Genomic DNA, 23,495 nt, shown 5'->3' with positions numbered 1-23,495 from the left:
GGAGCTGGTCGGCCTGGGCCAAGAGAAGCCGGCCTGGGCTGCTGAATTGACTGAACTGATTCGGGCTGTGTCACTACAATCGACACGCCGCCGCACCCGTCCTCACCGAGACCCCCCTGTGTGCTGGACATGTGGCCAGCCTGGTCACATCAGCGTGCGGTGCCCAAAGCAGGCTGGTGTTCAGGGAAACGCCTCAGGGCCTGCGTAGATGGGATGACGCAGGCCCCCTCTCCTGTATCCCAGCCTGTCGTGTTTCCAGTGGACGGAGCCCGACTGAACAGCTGGGGGAAAAGAGCTCCACTTTCCCCAGAAGCTGATGACGGCATTGAGTCCACAAGGGTGGTGGGGTGGACCCATGCAGGAAGCTTTTGCCATGTCCCCATCACCCTGGCGGGGGCTTCATGCACAGCCCTTGTTGACACTGGCTCCACTGCAACACTGATGAGACCTGACGTGGTTCCAGCAGGGGCAAAGTTGGAACCTACTGTGGTCAAGCTGCGGACAGTGACTGGTCAGTTAGCCCCCATGCTCGGGAGAGGGGTAATAACCATCCAGCTGGGGGGACTGTCCGTGGACTTTAAGGTGTGGGTTGCAGCAGTGCAGGACCCCTGCATATTGGGTCTGGACTTCCTGCGTGCCACACAGTGTGTGTTAGACCTGGGGAAGAACACACTGGCCTTTCCTGGGGGCCCCACAGTTGAAATGGTGCACCCCGCACAGGCCTCAGGACCGCACCTGCCAACCAGGAGAGCAACAGAGGAACATCATGGGTCACACCCCCCACCCCAAGCAGCCCCCCCTACACCCCAACCCCTCACCCCTCATTCTCCAGCCGTTGCGGGCCCTCCTGCCCTAGACCTGCAGTCCACGGTGGGAAACGTGGACAGGCTGACAGTGGTGAAGGAGGTATGGAAACGCAGCTGCCACAACTTGGACCCCGCACAGCAGGAGGAGCTGTGGCAGGTGTTATTGGAGTATAAGAACATTTTTGCACTGACTGAGGAGGAAGTGGGCCTGACTCACCTGGTGCAGCATGACATAGACACTGGTGATGCACGGCCCATTAAGACACGTCCCCGCCGTCTTCCCTTAGCACATCAGGCTGCTGCTGACAGTGCAATAGATGAGATGCTGAAGGCTGGCATCATCGAACCCTCTGACAGCCCCTGGGCCTCGGGGGTTGTGATGGTAAACAAGAAGAGGAGCCCAAAAATGAGATTTTGTGTCGACTATAGACCACTGAACAGCGTGACCAAGAAAGACTCGTACCCGCTGCCCCGCATCGACGAGTCTCTGGACTTAGTTTCTGGCTCATCCTGGTTCTCCTCATTAGACCTGCGCAGCGGATACTGGCAGGTGCCCCTCTCCCCTGAAACTAGGCCAAAGACTGCTTTCTGCACTGGCAGGGGGTTGTGGCAATTTCGTGTCCTCTGCTTTGGCCTGTGCAACGCCCCGGCCACATTCGAACGGCTGATGGAGAAGGTGCTGGCTGACATTCCCCGACAGGAATGTCTAGTTTACCTGGATGACATCCTGGTCCATGGAAGCTCCTTCGAGGCAGCTTTGGCGTCCCTGCGGCGGACTCTGCAGAAGATAGCGGCGGCAGGTCTGAAGCTCCACCCAGACAAGTGCTGCTTCATGAGAAAGGAACTGGAATTCCTGGGGCATAAGGTTGGAGGTGAGGGTATCAGCACACTGGAAGAGAAAGTGCAGGCTGTGAAGGACTGGCCAACCCCCGCCAACGTGAGGGAGCTGAAGAGCTTTATTGGACTGGCATCCTACTACAGGCGGTTTGTGCGCGGCTTTTCTTGCATTGCTGCACCCCTGTTCCGCCTGCAGCAGAAAGACAGTGACTTTGCCTGGACCCCAGACTGTGAACAGGCTTTCAACCATCTGAAGAAAGCCCTGATGGAGTCTCCCATTCTCATCCCCCCGGACCCCCATCTGCTATTCACCCTGGACACAGACGCCAGTGACATTGGGATGGGAGCAGTGTTGAGCCAGGTGGGGCCAGAAGGGGAGAAAGTGGTGGCGTACTTCAGCAGAACCTTCAACAAAGCTGAACGTCGCTACTGTGTGACACGCAGAGAGCTCCTGGCCATTGTGAGAGCAATCGGCCATTTCCGATATTACCTGTGCGGCCTGCCCTTCACTGTCCGAACTGACCACGCAGCTCTCCAGTGGTTAATGTCCTTCAAGGAGCCGGAGGGGCAGATTGCACGCTGGCTGGAGGAACTAGCACCGTATTCCTTCACAGTGGAGTACAGGGCTGGAGCTCGCCACGCCAACGCTGACGCCATGTCCCGGCGCCCCTGTGCCACTGACGGCTGTCGATACTGCGAGAGGAGGGAGGTCCGGGAGGAGGAGCTCCGCGCAGAGGAGGAGCGAGACACCAGGCACCTCAGAGACAGGCCAGCCTGCAGAGCAGCACAGGTTGTCGACCCGATAGAATGGAGAGCGCAACAGGAACAGGATGCTGACCTCCAACCAGTGCTACGGTGGGTGGAGTCTGGACAGAAGCCTCAGTGGGACGAGGTCGCTGGGTGCTCGCCTGCCACAAAGGGGCTGGTTGAAAAGTTTGGAGCTCTCCGAGTTAAGGATGGAGTGCTTCAGAGAGCCTGGAAAGAGCCAGCTACAGGAGAGGAGAGGTGGCAGGTGGTGGTCCCCAGGGCCCTAAGATGGGCGGTTCTAAAGGCCTGTCACGGAACCACTGGGGCGGGACATTTTGGAGTTTCCAAAACCCTTCGTCGGCTACGGCAGAGTTTTTACTGGGGCCAGCTCAGGAGGGATGTTGAGGACTTTTGCCGCCGCTGTGACCTCTGCACAGCGCACAAAGGTCCCCCAGACAGGTCCCGTGCCCAGCTCCAGCAGCTGGCGGTGGGGGCTCCAATGGAGAGAGTGGCAGTGGACATAATGGGTCCATTTCCCCGCACAGACAAGGGGAACCGTTATGTCCTGGTCGCCATGGATTATTTTACAAAATGGCCTGAGGCGTATGCCATACCAGACCAGGAGGCGGAGACTGTGGCTGACACGCTGGTTCAGGGAATGTTCGCCAGGTTTGGGGCAGCTGAGACGATCCACAGTGACCAGGGGAGGAACTTTGAATCTGCTGTGTTCTCTGCCATGTGTGCACGCCTGGGCATGCACAAGACCCGGACCACACCCCTACACCCGCAGAGTGACGGACTTGTTGAGCGGTTCAACAGAACCCTGGCACAACAACTTGCCATCCTCACTGCAGAACATCAGCGTGACTGGGATATGCACCTCCCCCTCGTCTTGCTAGCCTACAGGTCAGCTGTGCAGGATTCCACCGCATGCACACCTGCCCTTCTTATGTTGGGCCGAGAGCTGCGGACACCAGCAGAAATGGCGTTCGGGAACCCTCCAGACACACCAGCTGTTCCACCAGGACCAGAATACGCCAGGAGGCTCCAGGACAGGATGGAGTCTGCTCATGCTTTTGCCCGTGACCAGCTAGCAAAGGCTGGGATAAGGCAGAAAAGGAACTATGACATGAGGGCAAAAGGGAGAGACTTCAGGACTGGGGACCTAGTGTGGGTGTATAGCCCCAGGAGAAAGAAGGGCCGGTGCCCTAAGTTAGATTGCCACTGGGTGGGGCCCTGTGAAGTGTTGGAGAAGCTGGGGGAGGTGGTTTACAGAGTCCAGTTGCCACCTAGGGGGAGACGGGTGGTTCTCCACAGGGACAGGTTGGCACCATACAGAGGCAACGCGTGCCCACTTCAGCCCCCAATCAACTCCCGGAGAAACAGAGCAGCCACACCCCCAGACTCACTGACTGTGTCCCCCTCCCACTCCCCACATTCTCCCCCACCCTTAAACGCACCCTGTGTGCAGCAGCGGGGCACTGCAGGACTGCAGACACAGCCTCTTGTGTCCGCTACGAGGAGGCCCCAGAGACAGACAAGACCCCCAGGTCACCTCAGGGACTTTTTATGTGATCTCTCGGGGCGAGAGAGTTAGTAAGAGGGGGGCAGTGTAGCATCCCTGTTGTTGTTGTTGTGTTAAATGCTGTTCTGAAAAGTCCCACTGTTCCTGAATGTGTTTTGCTAGGCATGTGAGTGGCTGAGAATAGGAGGAGGGCGGGGCGAGAGTGTGTGCTTGATTGTGGTGTGTGGCATGTCTCGTCCTCTGGTCGGCGCGCTTGGTGAGAGAGAGAGCTGCCCAATTGTTCCGTTATTGTTATGTTTATGTTGGCGTGGTTACGGCCGACAGTAACCGAAGATTAGTAATAAATTACATTACTAACAACTGGGCTCGTTATTCCACCATCCTGCTGAACGTTACAATAGTATTTGTATTGTTTATTAAGATAAGAAAGAAGCATTCAACTATCCCGTAGTTGTCATACACTAATTTGTCTTGCTTAATGAAAGCAATACTTGTAATGTCCTTTAAGGCTAATGCGATTTGCTCAAAATTGCACATCCCCACTTCTGGAAGATTGCGGTGGTTCGCACTGTTTTCTCACAGCAAGCCGCTTCAAGATTTGAAATCTCCTGGCCGGCCAGGGTTACAGTTGGGGCCTGTGTGGCATTTGCATGTTCTCTCCATGCTTGTGAGGGTTCTCTCTGGCTTCCTCCCACAAATCCAATTAATCGGTGTCTCTAGATTACCTGTAGGTACGAGTGTGACATTTTTTCTCTCATAAACTATTTATCTGTGGGGCATTCAGATGGTGGATCAGTGCCCCAAAATGTTCACAGTGTGTTGTAACATTCTGTTGTGTAGAACCACTCATGTTACTATACAGTGCACATGTTCAGACGTGTTTGATCATATTTCTCTTCACTGTAACAATATGATCAACCCTGGTCGTCAGGTCTCAGGTTTTTATAGGTGAGTGACATGGGCAGCATCCTCTATCATTATAATTTCATATATGATAACATTTTGTGTATAGACAATAGGCCCAGTCATGAATGTCCGTTGTTTGCTATTCCAGAAAATTACATACCTGACAAATCAAGGTAGTAAATCAAATTGATGCAACTAATGATATTAAAGGGATAGCACCAGTGCTATGAACAGTGTGCCAAAATCTCTGACACTTGAAAAATCTATATCAGTTCACATTAGCCTTATGTAAGACTTATGTTGGCCAGCCCTACCAGGTATGGTCTGACCCATCACTCCCACTCTGGGATCAGAGGGCTGTGAGTGAGAAGCAGTGTAGCCAATCATTTAATATGAAATATTTTATTAATGTCACTGAACCAGCTACATGAAGTTGACTGCATTCCCAGATGTGTGAATGTCGAAAATTTTTGACAAATTCCAGCAACACTAAAAAAAACCCCTGTGCCAAAAAGGCAAAACAGGATCAACCACAGTGGCGCTGCGTTTGGGTAACCCCCAATGTGTCGTAATTCTGTAAAAAGATGTCTGTTATGTGACCCAGTAATGAAAAGATGCAAAGAAATGACTTTACATGAGTCGGCATTTAATGATTAAAGAGCCAAAGTGTGCTGTAGTGTATGGATCTTCACGTTCTATGTACAATTTGTGTGCCAATTTGTCAATAATCTTCATCAAAACATTACATACGTGTGTGTATATTTATTCCCTTACTTCCCTCCCGTCTTACTTTACCTATAATGATAATTATACATTATTTACGTTTTTAAACTCCGCAGTTTACGAGGAGCAGTGAAGTAGACAGAAACCACCTTCCTCACTGTCAATTCAAGTCGTCCAATCAGGAGCCACCAACTCCTCCAACGCTGATTGGCCACACACTCTTCCGTCACGAGCCGTTGCTACGTGTATTCACAGAGACGTCGACGCATTTTCTTCGGTTGTTTCCAAGTCTGATGTCAGGAGTTTACGTACCGGCGACGAGCTGCGCTCAGAAATAAACGCAATGATATGAACGAAGCCCAGGAACTATTCAAGTCAAACACAAAACCTGCCACATTGACCAATTCAAGATGGTTTTGGAAACTATTTCAAGGATAATAAAAGTTCAGCTGCCAGCCTACCTGAAGAGGCTTCCGCTTCCGGAGTCGATCGGCGGATTTGCAAGGTTAACAGGTAATGGACTGCAGCTGTGTTGCACTTCTGACTGTCCTGTGAAGATGACTTCTGAATTCACCGGGGACACTTTTGGGCACATAAGTTAGCTCTTTACGTTAGCAAACAAAAACTCAGCCATCGTGACAATGTGGACTAAACCTGTACTATGTGTCTACGTGCTGCTTAGCTCCCATAAAACTCTTCATAATCGTTTGATTTGGATGTTTTGTTGAGCAACATCAGCTCAGCGGTGACCTTAAAGTAGCACATGTTTCAAAGCAACACTCTCCACGGTGAAGTCTGATGCTGATACAGTTTTGACCTTAACCACAAAGCGTCTTCATTAAGAGTTATAAGATGCAGCCTGTCCTCTGCTGTGTAAGTGATACCATCTTAACCCCAACAGCTGGAAATGTGATGCTATATTTGCCTGCAGCACAATATGTCTGTCACGCCATCAAGGGATGCACAGACATGACAGTCAGCACTGGACTAGAGGCTGCAAACTACTTCACGATCAGTGTTTTAAAGCCTCTTTCAGGTCTGTGACTCCATATTGGGTCCCAAAGTTTCACCATCTCTGCAATTTATAAAAGTTTTATGTAATAGGGATGAATAGTTATTAATCCCCAAAGGAAAATGTCAGTGTTACAGCAGCTACTTCGCATAAAACATTGCAAGAGAAAAAAGTACAATTAAAAGGCTAAACTACAATACAACAACCATATGCACAATAATGTTAACTCTAATATGTACAATGGCAGAAATATACTGTATGTTCAAAGGCAGATCCTGCAACAATTAGCTGATCGGTATGAAATCAGGTATGAAACAGTTTAAGTCAGATTTCAAGTGAAACTGCAGCACATTTTCATGGTTCCAGCTCCGGTGAGATTATTTTGAATGCATTAAACAAACACCAACACAACTGTACAGTAGATTGGATGTTTTTGACCGTGGATTAGTATCAGTCATACACAACCGATCCACATTATGTACAGTCTCTTAATGAGAGTCCATATAAAATTCTGTGTTTCTGCTTCTTATTCATTGAGTCATGATGGTCCATTAAGTTTTTACTGCCTGGTTCATGATGGTCCATTTAAAAATGATTCCAATGCGTTCCCCACAGCGGAGCAGCAGTTCTTGAGCCTCACCTGGACAGTAAAAGTTAGATCGTTGGATCCCTGTTTCAGAAATCCCTTTGGCCTCTACATCGTGGGTTATTTATGTCCTATCAACATCTCTTGTATCTGTTAAACGCTGAACACAAAAGCTCATTCATGAATTTATTTGCATCTCCTCGACAACACAGTAACTCAGCCATATACTGAAAACAATGTCTTTGCACTCAAGTTAAGCACAGGTACACAGTTCAAATTAAGGAGAGCAAGGAAAGCACAGCAGTGTTTAGAGAACCAAAGTGAAAGTCCCTCTTGAAGCTCACCAGCTACTTCAGCTCGACCTTTCCACCAACACAGACTTTCAAAAAGTGTCAAATGAAGCCTAAAAATAGCCCAAAAAGTCAAAAAGCTGAACAAGGCACTACATTACTGAAATTCTTTTGTGACATTTGACATAGTAGAACCATTTGAGTAGAGCCGCTCTGACGAGGCCATGAAACCAAAAACACGGATAAGATATTAGTGATTGTGGTGCTTGGTATATCAAGCTTATGAAAGTCTTACTGTTATTAGTTAAATTAGATGTTACTAGACAGTGGCTGAAGTTAGAGCTTGTTTCCAAAGTTGTGTTTTCTGCCCCAAATTAGCAATATAATCAGTCAGTGGGGATTACAAGATGAAATAGATGTGAAATAGAATTCCTTTTAAAAGGAATTATAGGAATAAGGATTAGTCATGTCCCATTAGGCATCAAAATCCTGTTATTGCAAGTATTTTAATTGCCATAAGAGTATTATGAGAAGTTCCAGGAGCCGGGGTATCACTCATGGCTAATAGTGAAATTACATAACTGTAGTTAATCCCCACAGTGCTTCTTCACTTGTCAGTCCTCTCCATGTATGGCAGACTGTACTATGGGTTTTCCCACAGCACTTTTCTGGCCTCAGCTTTTCCCCTGATGGCTGCTTGTGTGAGGTGATACACTTCAACGATCGAGCGCAGTAATTGAGTAGAAATGCAGATAAGAGGTGAGCTAGATCTCCAGTGGTGGATGGTCCAGTAGATTCAGTGTGTCACCCTGCAGTCACCTCCCAAGGGGGAGGACACAGAAGAGGAGGAAGACTAGAAGTAGGCCTAGCAGAGGTTGGACTCACTCAGCTATATATTTTTACTTAATCATGTATTTTTGAAACAAGTTTAACTTTTAAACTTTAACTATTGCAACTTAAATCTCTTGGATGTTTTAATGTCATTGCAGTACTTCAGCATCAAGCTGATGTCAGATCTACTACATCAGACTTTTAGAAGCATATTCAACTGTTGAAGCTATAGCTAAGCTAATAGTCAGTTTCGACAATTAATTGAACTTCATATAACAGATTGTCATAAGGAAACATGTATATTAGTAGTATTTCACCAAATAAACTCTATGATCTAAGTGTGATTGAAGAATTCTTGAGTGGTGAAGAGTGGAATTTTTTTTTTCTAAGTGGAAATTTGTGTGTGACTAACTGTTATATGTTGGATATATATATGCTGGATTAATTAATTTGTTGCAAAATGTCAGAAAATCAAGAAAAAAAAAGCCTATTATAATTTCCTAAAGCCTGTTGTCAACAGTCCAAAACACAAAAATGTACTTTTGTATGTGTGAAAGAAAAACAGCAAATCCTCAAGTTGAAACCATCAACCATTGGCATTGGAAAATAACTCAAAAGATTAAACAATAATCAAAGTAACTGTTAATTAATTTTCTGTCAGTTCACAAATTGGTTCATCAACTATTTGTTTCAGCTCGAAATTGTCATGTCAGATATTAGAGCCTCCATACGTGAAGATCTATCTCTTCATAGAGCCAATGACCACAAACACATGTTCAGCCTATGGCCAGCAGCACTACTCTAGTTCCACAAGGCATGCCAGTGTTAGTAGTAGTTATCCCCCTATGTTTGCTGATGTGTGTCTGCAGTGTCCGAGTGGCTCCGGCTGCTGCCTCTCCTCGGTATCCTGGCTTTGTTGGGCTATCTGACCATTCGGCCGTTCCTGCCTAAGAAGAAAAAGCAGAGAGACAGCCTCATCAACCTGAAGATCCAGAAAGAGAACCCAAAAGTGGTGAACGAGATAGACATCGAGGACCTGAACAGCGCAAACGTGTGTTACTGTCGCTGCTGGCGCTCCAAAACTGTAAGTTGACTGGTTATTTCACTATTTGACTATTTGAGTTATTTTTATTTGCCACTGCCAAATACTCACTTACATCCGAGAGGTTATATTTTTGTTACTGAAACTTATAATTTATTCATTAATTAATGTATTTTTTACCTCAAGATAAGGGGGAGTTTGTTGTTTCTGTGTATTGCTGATCAGCTAATATGAAGTTGTTTCCTGTTTTAGTTTCCTGTTTGTGACAAGTCACACTTAAAGCACAACGAGCTAACAGGAGACAACGTTGGACCGCTCATACTCAAAAAGAAGATCTTGTAATTGACCACCAATGGGAGTTTTCCTTTCACCTCTCTGGTTTTCATTTCTTAACAGTTTTTTTTCCTCCCCCCACAACAATCTTGGGTCTCGCCTTGGTGTTACATTATTGTTTTAGGTTTATCACACCTAAAAATACAAATTTTCACAGTCTGGTAGCGTGAAAACTGCAATTGAGGTTCTCTAGTGACATTGCTGTTAAAGAAGGTTTTCCGAGTTGTGTGTTTTTTTTTGGTTTTTTTTCTATGGCTCATTTTTCACTGTTCACTATAAATTAAATTTTTGTTGTGGCTTTTTCATCAATTAGAATTCATCACTGGGACCACTTTGAGGGGAAAACTTGAAACATATTTGCAGTGACTTTATGATGACTGTAAACAATCTAAACCCATCAGGGAAACTGTTTTTCCCAGTTTAATGGTTGTTTAAATGAAATGCTTTCACACCAGTCCAGCCTGTAATCAACATTTTGTACTGTATTGCCTTCATTTTGGACAATTCTTTGATATTATTTAACAACCAGCCTTCTTTAGCTTGTCTGTGTGCCAAATATTAACATACTGTCCACACTTACAGGATGTGAAATATTCTCTTATAAGTTATTTTGTATATGGGAGGCTACTACTTCAGTTGTATTTTGTTCATAGCCTTTAAACATCTGAGTTTTACATTTTATATTCAACTCCAGCGCCTACAAACATTTCAGACCACTACACCGTCATATACAGTTTTAACCTCACTATCATTCTGAGGTTTGAGAATGTCATTTCTGCAGCATGTGATTTCTTCTCTGTACCTTTTCTCTAACATCTGTGTTGTAATAATGGCTGTATATAGTTGACTTCCTGCTAGTGTATTTCCTCTTTAAAGTATCAGCAATATTTTATACATAAAAGGCGTCTATTGTCAGATCTGTATTTTCATGATATTTTTGTATTTTCATGAATCACTGTGTGATCATGAACCTTCAACTGGAATTTATTCATTCTGCATTTGAAAGATAAAAAAGGAATCAGGTCATGTCTCTATGATTGGGGAAACATTTCACTTAACCTTGAGTTTAAATAATTTTAATGACACAGTAATTGAGCACACTACTTTCTAATTTTCTGCCACTCATGTTTTTTAAGTAGAACTTGCTTTCAGGTTCATATTCTGGGAGTAGCACATCGTTTTGGGCACCTCTGTTAATACAGCCTCAAAAAGACACAAATAAGATTCCAAGAAATGGCATCAGATGTTGTCTTGTGAATTGAAAACAGTCAGAACAAGAGTAAGTTGTTCTGTAGTTGCTAGCAACTTTGTGAGGCTTTACTTTGAGCCAATGGTGCTTTGAGCTAAATCCTAACTTGAGCATGCTAGCGTGATCATAATGACAATGCTGTTAACCACGGTCACCATGTTAGTTCGGTTTAATGCACGCTAATGTGTGTTAATTATGTTAGCACTAAATCCAAAGTGCAGCAGACGCTTATAAGAATGTCACTAATTTTTCAGGTGTTTGGTGAACATGAACAAATTAAAATTCATTGACATTGGCACTAGATGAAAAGTCAGGAAACCACCAAAGTTATTACAGTTCATCCTGAAGTGGACAGAACTGCCTGTACCAAGCTGCATGGCAGTCCATCCAATGCTTATTAAAAGACATTTCAGTTCTCAACCAGAAATGTGAAGCTCATGGTGGCGTTAAAAGCCAGTGAATCACTAAGGCCAGTAGGATAAGTGATTTCAGTTTAGGTGAAAGTAGTGGACCAGCAGACCAAACCTTCCATCCCTTAAAGGGATAGTGACCCTAATTAAGGACATCATAAAACCAAATTGTATCAACATGGTAAATAGTAATAAATGAAGCTGTCAAACTATAACTACACAAAGTGATAGACAATTCTTGGTATGTTTCATAATTTATTGTTCAAAGAATATTTGGTAAAAAACTAAAGCTCGATCATGTAAATCTATCATATAAAATAGTTGCTAATAATACACAAGAACCTTTTAAATGAAAATAAATTCAAACAAATCAAAACATCTTAAGTTACACTGCATACTTGTGTAATAAAAAAAAATCAAATGTGTGACAAACATGAAAACTCTTTACTTCATTACCAAACTATAAAACGTGGGTTTACACGAGTGTTTTCGAATGTGGACATGATCATTGTTTCGTCACACTGAAAGCAAACAGAGTGCATGTAGTAGATGATAGAAGTTTAGCAGCATTTATTTTATTCTACCTTTTACTTTTTTAATCCATTGTACGGTGTCCTTGAGTGCCGAGAAAGGCGCCTTTAAATAAAATGTATTATTATTGTTGTACATAAAGCAAACCAAAAGTATTGTGGATTATTTAGATCTTCTCCTGAGTCTTTCACAACTACACAAAACCCGTTTCATCAACAAGACACAGCTAATACATATTTGATTAAAAAAAAAAATACTCAAACATTCACAAACACAAAGTGGTAATAAAAACATCGTACTGAGAGCAGAACACCTAAGTACTTTAGCGTATGCCAACTGTGTAGTCTAATTTAAAACAAAATATTTTCAGTACATTGACTTACATAGCCCTCCAAAGAAAACTGCTTATAATAAAACTGAGCATACAATTGACCTTTTCAAGTCCAGATACAATAAATAGTTTATAGAAATGTCATCTTAAAAAATGGGCAAATAGTTGATTCAGTGAATGTGACCCCACCTTTACAAAAGAAAAAAAAACATTCATGCCTCAAACTAACATATCCGATTAAATCAGAAAACAACTTCTTGCATTCTGTTCATACAGCGTAACAGTGCAGACGCTGGGATGTGGGTCATTTGTTTGGAGCTTGAAACTGGGAAACCACTAGAGGCTATAAATACAGAGTGATTCATGTGTTCCTGCAGCACGACAAACATCAGGAGCTGACCGGCAGATTAAGAGACAAAGAGAGCCACTTGGTGGCTAAAGGAGGACTCGAATATCTGAGGTGTAAAAGCACACCGGAAGTCTCTCATTACAATGTCCTCGCTTGTCAGAGTGTACTCTCGTAGGTGACAGGAGTTTCATTGTCATCGTCGCCTCCTGCTGCAGTGCCTAGAAAAGACGGAGAGGAGACAGAGGGAGGAAAAGTAATGAGAAACGCTCCAGTAAAAGTCTTGATTACATGCTATTCAAATTCAAATTCTCTAAACAAAACAAAAGCCGAAGTCTTGCGTACATCCATACATCCATTTGCAATGTGGTTAATCCAGTGAAACAACAACAATACCACTTTTGTGTCGATGTAAAAGATATGAAAGCATGAATGGCAGGGTAAATAGCAGCACCTTGAAGCTATGCAAATCCTCGTGCGGGTGGGCGCATCGATCACAAAGGTGACGTAGGGAAAAGCTTTGCAGGAGAGGATATTCACTACTCAAACACAGCTCTACAAGGCGAGGTTCGCGAGGGTGTTGAGCTTTGTTGAATTGTTGAAAGTAGGACTTTACCTACCTAAGAAAAATGATGATAAATTGTGTTTGACTCGCTCACCACAGGCTGAGTTCTTTGGTTTCTGTAGGAGGAGAGGTCCAGAGAGCCCTATGATAAGAGCTCCCAAAGGGGCTGTGAGAAGGATGGCCAGCACAGCCACAGTAAGCACAACCATGCCGTACTTCTGCATCTCCTTCTCGTCCTTTACCCTGGCCATGTCTAAAGCTGTGGAGCCTATGGCTGCCTGATGAAGAAAAGGACGCTAGTGTTTCTTCTAGATTCACTCACAAATGACATTTAACATCACCACTGAAATGAAAACACTTTTGTGTCTGTATTTTGTTTTCAAAAAGAAAATCATGCAGATATGTACTTCAAAAACTGCACAAAGTAAAACGAGTATACCACTGTCAAATATTCCAGCGCTGGCATACCTGCACTGTGGCTTTGGGCATCCACGCTAGGGCTATGAACACTTTCTCCTTCAAGTTAAAGCCGGCACATGACACACAGACAAAGGTGAACAGCAGTCGAACCAGCAGGGCAATGACCAGAGAGGCTATACCCAGACCTAAACAGACAAATGGATAAGAGTCATACAGAGGTGCTACAATAATACAGAGATATACTGCTATAAAAACAATTATTATTAATGTAACCAGTAATTCCTCTTAACAAATGTAGGCAAGGACGAGTGCAGTAGTGGTGAAAAATATAAAAACACCCAGGCTGGCTGAATGGTGCTTAATTAATAACCTACTTAGAAATATCCAACTATGGGTTATGTGTGTTGCATGTACTCACGCACCTTTATCATATTTCCTCTTACACCTTGGAGTAATTTTACAGTATAAAATATTAGTAAATAAAAAAAGAATGTGGATTTTTCTTTAGGATGATGTATATACTTTTTATATATGGCAATTTTTTGTTATAGATTTAAAAAATATTTTCTCAAAAGGTAGCTGTCCATAATTTTGATACCATACATTTCATGAAACAACTTTTTCTGACAAGACATTCATCATATGTCATGAGTCATAACACGAAGAGTTTTATTTCATAAAACGGACAGTAGAAGTGGTACACGGTCAGTGATTCATGGAATTTCTGCTATATTTTTGACCAAAGGCACATGTGCAATGCTAACGTGGCACAGGGCTATCTGGGAAAGTGCTTGGACATATTTTTAAAAAGGATGAACAGCCTGTAGTCCAAATGGGATGAGCTGAGGTTTTAATAATGGCCACCACACCTGCTGCTCGCATCTCTTTTAAAAGCGGCACGCAGTTTTTGAATGGACCAAGGAGAGAGTTTGGGTGGAATTTTCCTACAGCACAAATACACGGTAAAATACTTTAAATGTATGCATTATATCAACACCACAAATGTGCTCCCCAGAGAGGCCAATTCTGTTGTGTTTTTTAATATTTTAATATATATTAAATTCGTATACAGGAAAACGATGTGTAGTTGTGCCTCAATTACAGCTACTTGCTGAACACCAAAATATGTTATTTTTGTCATTACATCTGGCACGAATAAGATTACTGTTTTTGAGAGAAATCTGTTTCCCAAAGAACTTTCTCATATGGAAACTTCTATGGGAGTACAGTACTGTGTCTGAGCGCTACCACAGACTCAGCATTTAATATTTACTGAACACGGAAAGACAAATAAAATTTTCCCAGTATGCATTGTTTTGACTATGCAAATATATTTACATCCATCCAGTCACATTTGAATCTCTGTCAGTGATAACAGCCACCTCACATGTTATTTGAAGTGTTTATGAGCGTGTGTCTTTTTCGGGTGCTCATCTCACCAACTGTGAGCCCCTCCAACTCAGAGATTCGAATTTCTGCTCCTATTAGTCCGAAGAGTAGAGGCTGAAACACATCCCACGCCCACGACACCACGTCCTCCACACGTGCCTTCAGACAAACAGGAAACACAGAAATATTTAGGATGGTTATCTTTTAATTGCAAATGCACTGAGGAAGAACTTATTTTGCAACCTTAAACTTTAAATAGTATGCTTCAATAACTCATTATAAAAAATATGTGTCTGAGGGGTTAAGGTTAGAATTCAGCCGCAAAGAGGATAAATGTGAATGGAGAGCTGAAAAACGTGCATGTGCTATTACCTTTTCTGACCCCCAGCCGAGCCCAGCCAGGAACGCCAATACCAGGGTGCAGAGGCCCCCGGAGCCGGGAAACCCAGCCACGCCGCTGCCGAACACAGCAAAGACGGACAGACCAAGCACCAAGAAGGATCGCTTCATTACAACGTGTTTCTGGGAGAAAAAGACAGAATAATCAAATACAGAATAGCTTAATATAATGAAACCTATAAATACAAAATGCTCCATATACACATCAGCAGATATTAGCTAGTTGGTGATATTTGATATATATGAAATAGTGTTTATTCTCACTTGTGTTACGCTGATTCATACAGAGGGATTTTGTGATAACTCTTGACTCTGACTGGCAATGAAAATGCACTCAGAGTTGAGATAGCACAGTCATATCTGCCACAAAAACCTCTCTTCCATTATATCCCAATATATATTCCCACTTGGATGAATCCAAAGTGTTCTCATCAAAAGCCCTCAGAGTTTATCATTCTAAAATCAGAGCTGGAGAACTTGACACCGGCTTTTTTCACGAGCGTTTCTTGGCTCTTCTCAAGTTCTTTCACGCACAGGCTGTGTTGTCAAGTGGTGTAAGGATGACTAAGCAATAGCGAAACTGGTATATTGTCATGGTGATACTGTAGGAGCATGCCAACCTGGTCAGCACTGGGAAAGTACTGGATGAGGAAGCCAAGAAGAATCCCAGCGAGCATCCCACCAGCCACCTCCAGTACACCTCTGAGGAGGTTGTACCAGGTGGAGCCTAGATGGATCAGCACAGACAAAAAATATGTTTAATAGAATATACTTATACTTAGTCTTAAAAATTATAATTCATGGCAGCTGGGTAAACACTGATGTTTTATTTAGTGTTTTAAATACAGTTTAGTTAAGCCTTGCAGAGGTTCTACACTGTGGTATACTGGGAGCATGAAACACAAATTTTAACAGGAGTAAACAGCCCACTCACACCCTCTGCTGAGCTCCTGACAAACTACAGATAGACGCTATTTATTTTACGAGCCTCTCGATGTTGACCTTCACTGCAGCACATTGACCTTACTGTCACTCCCCTGGAGATGAGATGGTGTTGCGTTTCAAGAAGATAACATTGAATTCAGCACCTCATATTTTCCCTCACCTCTGTACTCACACAAAGAAAAAAAACAAGCACAGGTCACCTGTGGCGAAGGCCATGCTCAAGCATGTGGTGAACCCTGTGATGGCCAGAATGTCATCAAAGCTGCCTGCGGCCATCAGCAGGGTGGGGATGCCCTGCTCCACGCCGTAACCGTCCTTCTGCAGCACCAGCATGGAGGGAACCACCACTGCTGGAGACACAGCACCCAGCACAAAGCTGCAATGTGGACGACATGGATTGTTTATTAATTTGCGTGTTCCTACGAAGATGTAAAATTTAAGTCTTCCTTTTGGAAAATACAGCATGAGCCTTTAAATACACATAAATACACACAAAAGATGCACAAGGGCGGCATTCCTGCTGTATGACATATAGTTTATACTGTAGATGTGACACAATGCCTGAATTTGATACAGTGATTTTAATTATCTAACAATGAGCATCTCACTGTGCCACAAACACACTAAATGTTTAATTCTGAAATGTCCATTCATTCAAATTCTGTGACGAATCTAAAAAAAAAAAATGAACAGAAAACAACTGCACTGTTTTATGCTGACTGTAATCTTCAGCCTCTAAAATTGACATTTCAGTTGGGCAGTGCAAAAATATTTGTACTGGCCTCCATCCACTGATAAGCATTCACAGGGGTGAACAGTTCATCTGTGTGAGATATCGCGAGGGTCTATTTCAACGGCTGACGTTATATGAAAGGTGACGAGGCAGAAATAAAATGCAATTATTTGGAACTAAAAAACTCATCAATTATAGATTCATTTTGTCATCAGTAGCCCACTTATTTATCCTATCGCCCAACCCCATTGGCCATCAGACAACAAACACTGTGTGTGAGTGGACGAGAGGTTGTAATGTGATCTGGTGCCTCTCTGGCGGCGGTGCGTTTTTCTATTCTCAGCTTCAGGGGAACGTGCTCCTTGTAGGTACACTGTGTTGCGTGGTATTAGTCTAACTTATCTTTGTCGCCAAAGTTCAGCCTTCCATGTCTTATTCCTAACTCCTGACATTGTCCCTCTGCCACCATCTCCTTCAAAGGAGTGAACGGTGTCTGTAGCACAGAGAGCTGAACAGTCTGCCCACACAGCAGATAATGGAAGTGTGTTGTGAATTAAAAATTGATTGTCTTTCTTTTAGGAACATAAAAGAAACTGGGGGGAAAAAAGAGACCCTGTGAAGTCGAAATAAATCAGTTTAAAAGCATGCCCATTAAATGAAGGCTTTCACTATAACTTGTCTCCTTGCTCTGGCTAAGAGTGCCTGAAGACTGTCTTTCTTCTTTTCTTTTATCAGTGGTTTTTCATCTTCAAGACTACTTAAAGGTTGCCTGGATTTACTGCGACCGACTGAAACTGACTGAGCACTTGTACTCTTTGTTTTTAGAAGAAACAGAATTTGAAATCGAATTGGCAACCATGTGGTCTTGTTCGTGAGGCGCTCTGACCTCTGTCACATGTCACTCTCCTCTCTTTCTCCCTACATTTCCTGTGTCTTCATTCAACTATTCAATAAAAAATGCAAAATAATGGTAATAGTAATTCAGAAGAAGTTATTAAGAAAAAACAAGGAGAAGGGGAGAAAGTATTTACCCAAGGATGAAGCCCCACACCCAGGGCAAGCCCAAGAGGAAGTGGGAGACCAGAGCTGTGGTGCAAGCCTCGATGATGCAGGGCCCAATTGCCACACGTATACACACCGCTTTTAGTTTCCTCAGTGCCTAATGACACAAACACACATCATTTAAGAGTTTGCTACAGTAATTAATTGATTTTCACACAGAGGATTAACAAGGGTTGTCATGTCTAGCGCTACTGAATGATTTGCTGATTAACTGACTGAAAAATGTGACAACTGAGGGGAGAAAAAGACTGCCGCTGACTCTGCTGCTAACCAATTAGATCTTGTGGCTTAGACTCGCTTGCTTTTTTCCATGTCATGTCACTGGAAATTGATTACTTTGGATTTTTTTGACTGCTATCAGGCGTCAAGCATTAAGACGGCGCTAGCAATCTGCAATCTGAAGACATCACTTTAGTTTCTGTTATGCTCTGACAAAGATTAATTGATAAAACAATAATAATGAATGAGAATAGTCAGTTTCAAACAACATTATAAAAAACAGTGTATAATTGTTACATTTCTGTGTACATATACTACGCAGATACAATAGCAGAATATGTGGAATACCGTGGGATCCAACCCCAGACCCGCTCTGGCCAGAATGACAGCCAGAGCGATGTTCCTTAGTGACGCAGACCATCTGAAGTCAATGTACACCCCATCTGTTATAACTGGGATGTTTCTAAGCAGGAAGCCCATCAGCAGCATGCCTGCAACACAGCAGAGGGCGTGACAGAGGAAAGATGAGGAGGAGCACTGAGGACCGTTTCTCACACAGATACACAAGAAGAATAAAGACCGCCTGTTGCTTTTTGAACTTACGGTGCTCATGGTGACACCTGAGACACCGAGGCTTGCTGTGGGAATGTGATGGCTGTCTCATAGCGGGAATAATTCAAGTTCCAACAAGCTCCGAACTTTCTCTAAAGTTGTCTGCCAATTCTTGTGTTCAAAACATGCAACATGACTGAGAACATTACGTAACAATATTACACCACATTCTTAAGAGTTGTGCTGAATCTAAAATGTTACGATTACAGCATTAGATGTATTCTCAAATGGGTTTAAAATAAATCGACTGATAAATTGCAACAAGGAAAAGAACACATAAAGAAATATTTTAAACTGTTCATGAGTGAGGATGGAGGATAGGACTTCACTTTTAGCCTTCAGATTGACGACAATCTTCTACTATTGCTACTAGATACGATTATAATACAGAATCTGCCGATTAACTGGTAAACAAGGATACTCTCTTGAGGAAAAAACACCGGATGTGAAATTTAGAGACAAACAAATTGCAATATTTGCTTGTCTTAGCTGAACTTCAATCTACCTCTTGATGTTATTTGCGAATAAGGAGTGGCTCCAGCTTCCTTGATTATTATCTTGTTAAGGGTGCAGCTACTAGTTTATGATTTCTTTTTCCAAATTCGTAACACTAGGGATTCACATTATATTACATTTCAACCAATTACTAAAGAAGAGGACATTTAAACTGTCTTCTAATAAATGCTGCGATTTATTCCAAACCAGCATTAATGATATAAAATAGCACGTTAGATGACACCTTGGGTTAACTAGATTCAATTAACCAGAGCCTGACTGACATCTCTTTTATTTCATAATTAGTGCCAACGTACGCGCTACAATTGTTACTGTGTAGACTCATGATACAACAAATAGAAGCAAAACATAAAATGACAAAACAGACAAAATACCAACAGAATTGAGTGCACCAGCAGCTAATGTGTACTTGAGTAAGAACGGAGAAAATGAGTAACATGATTGCACAGTTAATCAGGAACTCACTTTTGACCCCATGTCCTTTTTTTTTTTTTATCCATGACAAAGGTGAAATGAATCAGTCAACTCTGTTTGTTATACGTCACCAAATGAGCGCGTCATCTTAATACTCATTAGATTAAGATGCAGGACAAACACATCACCTGGAGATGATTCATATGAGGAGAATGTTTTGTAAAATTTCTTTTACATTAATATTTGTTTGGCCAACTCGCGTGAATCAAACGCTACAGAGAGACATTTGAGCTTGATTTTAGGTCATATTAAGTGCTTCCACTGTGATGCGTACAACTCGCCATCAGAGTCTTACATGAAAAGCAGTTATTAAAAACGTGCTCTATATACTGACGTTAATCAGCTATGACAAATAAAACTCTTTGTATTGTACATACAGAACACTCGTTGTACTGCGGTTATCCTTTTGCAGGTATCAGTGGGGAACTGCATGTTGTAATTTGCTTTACAAAAACAGCAATAATCAAATAATCAATAATAGTCAAACTAGAGACAGTTTAAGTAGTGCTAGCCTGTCTGGCTTATGCTTGGTTAGAAGACTTAAGATATAAAAAGCGATAGATTTGGAACACTGAGGGTAACAACATGACAACCTCATCTGTTTAAATGTTCTGAACAAAAGTATGGCAGTAATTTCCCTTTTCAAATACGCAGTTTTAACACTGACACTGACAATGAGACACAAGATACTTAATATCCCCCTGGTGAAGGAGCCTGTGTAACTAAATATGAGGTTAAGTCTTGTGTAAACACACCAGCGCACAAAGCATAACCACTACATTCTCAAGACTCACCAAGGAGTGGTGGAAACGGTGGAAGTTTGGGCAGACGTATGAGAGCTACCAATTTGCCACCGATGAGTGAACAGATGAAGAGGATTGTGATGCCAAACAGGTTGCCTCCTGGAAGACATTCATCCTCTGTGATAGACCACACCACTCCGAAGAGCACAGCTGCCAAAAGAACTGGAGAGGACACAGGACACAGACATTAGACTACAATTTCCTGTGTAGGAACTCACTACAGTCCAACTAGAACCCCTCCCTTTGCTTACATTTAGTAACGAGAGAGGCCAGAAGGCCTCTTGGTGGACATGGGCAAAATCTGTGGAGCAAGGGGCAGCAGACCACTGGCGGGTCTGTGTTAGTGCCAGCATCCACCACAGGGTTTCGAGGAATAAAATAGGTGGTTTCTTCTGTGACATTTGGACTGGAGCAGCGCCGTACCACCACCTGGATCTGGTTCACATTCAGGTGCTGGAAAAGGAGGATCAGAATATGCTCAAGAACACGTCAGCGATCACAATTTCACCACGTTTTGTTAGATATCTTAACAACACATCTCAAAGGTAACACTTTATGACTTTTATCAAATTTTTAATGCCTTAAAATGACTAGTGGCAGCAATATTCAGCACAGCACATATTTATTAGTAGCTGAGCAGTCATAAATAGGACATTTTACACAGAACCCCAGATCTAAGGTGTCACGATGACACAAATATGAATATTTTTCTCGTGAAACGATTAAAAAACTGGTTGATGTCCCTGTAGCCTCTTCATTAAGCTTTGTGTCCTATCAGTATTGTTGACACAGAGGTACGTCACACCAGCAGATTGCAAGCCACAGTTTCTTAGCAAATAATAAACTTGCCCAGGAAGCTGATAACTACGACTCTCACCTTCTTTGTCATTTTGCTCAAGTGGTTACTTTGGCTCAAAGCTTGAACTGCATTTTATTTAATCCTCACATTAGAATTACAGCAACAACCAATGGAAGAAATGATCTAAGACGCACAAGTAATCTTACATGGATTGAGCGTAGTATATTAAAACGTGAGAGATTTTAAACAGCACAGTGGATAGATTCCTGAGATAAAGAAGCGGAGCCACATGACAGCAACCACATCATTCATAGATAAGTAAAAATTTCTTATTTCGTGTATATAAAAAAAACACAAATGATGTGTCTGATGATATCTGTTGTCGGGCTTAGAAGCTTAGAACTTCAGTTTCTTCAAGCAGTAAATGAAAATGAATGATTTTAGTTATCAGTGTGAGAGTAAAATTTCCGTACCTCCACATGGTTTGCTCCTGGCAAAGTAATCCTGTCCAGCAGCGGACTGGGTGCTGGGCTGGGTGCCGGGCTGGGCGCCGGGCTCGGCTCTGGGGTAAGAGGTTTGGGCTGAGTGTCCTCCATGGCAATCGGCTACAGTATTTCTGGTCCACTTACTTCTCTGTCACAGTACATCAAGCCGAAGGGTGGGGTTGGCCATTGATGGGCAGTTCCTTTACTTCTGCTCCTGTATGTCCAGCTCTGACCACAGACTTCTGTTCATACAACGCAGTTTTATCAGGTGGCATAACAAATTATTATTTACTTAATAATGGAGAACAATGGTGTTGACTCAGGTGTGGAAATTGGCATGGCAAGAAATGATAAGTTTAATCTCACACACAGGCCTGTTTTGTTTTGTTTTGTTTAACAAATACTGTAACGTTACTGGGTCTGACAAAGAGGTGTTAGAAAGGGGAAATAAAACCCAGGCTTGATTCCTGCCTGTTGAAGGATGTGTGCAGCCACCATCTACAGCTACATGTAGAGTTAACATGAAGCACACTACAAGGTAACTTCTTACGGTATTCACACATTATCTCCTTAATAACTTCAATTTTTAACCTCAAACTAGGCTACGCACAAACGTTAACGAGTGTTTCACACCACGCAAACACTACTACAATGTTTTGACAGTTACTTATGGCAACAGACGTCGGCTAATCCAATAGTCAACAGACCAGACTAATCAATGCTTACAGCTCCACCATATGGCACATGTAGCTAGCGTTAGCTCTGCTGCGTTACTGTGGATGCTAGGACAAGTAGGTTAGAGTTAACACACAAACCTGTCCAGCTGGCGTCGGTAGCCATGAAGCTAGCCAGCTAAGCTAAAATGATAAAAGGCAAGGCTACAGTAATTAGCTAGTGGAGAGGCATATCCACGCCTCACGTTAAACCAAGCCGTTGGACCCATTATCGGACAGCAGCGTTCTGTCAATGCAGCAGAGTTAACTAACGCTAGCAACGGTATATTTAATCATTTTTATAAAATATGAGCCTGTCATTACACCGGGAGCCATGTTAGTCTGAAGGAATCCACGGACTATTTCCACGACGCATTACTGCGTTAATGCCGAATATAACGTGGTGACGCTAAACGCTTCCGCCGTGGACTAACTAGACTTTCAGCACCAAGCTCACCCACCACTAATAACAACGCCTGGTTTTTTGGTAAATGAAGCCAAGCTCCGTTTGACTTTCCACTATCAACCATGTGGGTACTATCATCAGATTTGGCGGATACAGGCGCGTCTTGTCCGATATTGGATTCCTCGCCTGTAGCTGGCTGGGCGCTCCCTACCCACAGCGGTCAGTGAAGTCCCGCTACAGAGACCGCTCCTGACCCCTCCGACCGGGCTCCTCTACAGATATACCCACTTTAAAGAAAAGGCAGCTCACCTCATAAAGTAAACACTGTCATCGCTTGTCAGTGGCGGCGTGTCTGGTAGTACTGCGGATCATGGACCAGCTGGGAAATGGGAATCAGGCGGATTAGTGATGGCCGAGTGTGTGCAGCGCACTAAAGTGCCTGCTTGGTGG

The 23,495-nt window shown here is 43.2% G+C and overlaps 2 protein-coding genes across 2 annotated transcripts; one reads left to right on the top strand and one right to left on the bottom strand.

Annotated features, from left to right (window-relative positions):
• The first annotated feature begins 5,879 nt into the window (after positions 1 to 5,879).
• Positions 5,880 to 9,673, top strand: cisd2 (CDGSH iron sulfur domain 2). The gene is made up of 3 exons (XM_070856530.1): positions 5,880 to 6,057; positions 9,133 to 9,347; positions 9,558 to 9,673. The coding sequence occupies exons 1-3, from the start codon at positions 5,955 to 5,957 to the stop codon at positions 9,645 to 9,647; spliced, it is 408 nt and encodes a 135-aa protein (XP_070712631.1). The 5' UTR covers positions 5,880 to 5,954; the 3' UTR covers positions 9,648 to 9,673.
• A 1,907-nt stretch (positions 9,674 to 11,580) lies between these two features.
• LOC139225697 (sodium/hydrogen exchanger 9B2) lies at positions 11,581 to 23,463 on the bottom strand. Its single transcript, XM_070856527.1, has 13 exons — positions 23,355 to 23,463; positions 21,915 to 22,168; positions 20,894 to 21,095; positions 20,634 to 20,804; positions 18,586 to 18,728; positions 17,988 to 18,115; positions 16,424 to 16,599; positions 15,899 to 16,005; positions 15,252 to 15,401; positions 14,930 to 15,038; positions 13,539 to 13,675; positions 13,126 to 13,348; positions 11,581 to 12,726 (listed from the first exon to the last, which is right to left on the bottom strand). Exons 2-13 carry the CDS (start codon positions 22,035 to 22,037, stop codon positions 12,665 to 12,667), a joined length of 1,731 nt encoding a protein of 576 aa, XP_070712628.1. The 5' UTR covers positions 22,038 to 22,168; positions 23,355 to 23,463; the 3' UTR covers positions 11,581 to 12,664.
• Between the last annotated feature and the right edge of the window lie 32 nt (positions 23,464 to 23,495).

Source organism: Pempheris klunzingeri, chromosome 3 (assembly GCF_042242105.1).
Source record: "Pempheris klunzingeri isolate RE-2024b chromosome 3, fPemKlu1.hap1, whole genome shotgun sequence".
Lineage (NCBI taxonomy): Eukaryota > Metazoa > Chordata > Actinopteri > Acropomatiformes > Pempheridae > Pempheris > Pempheris klunzingeri.
The sequence above is the reverse complement of the archived record's forward strand: the minus strand, read 5'-3'. Positions and strand labels throughout refer to the sequence as shown.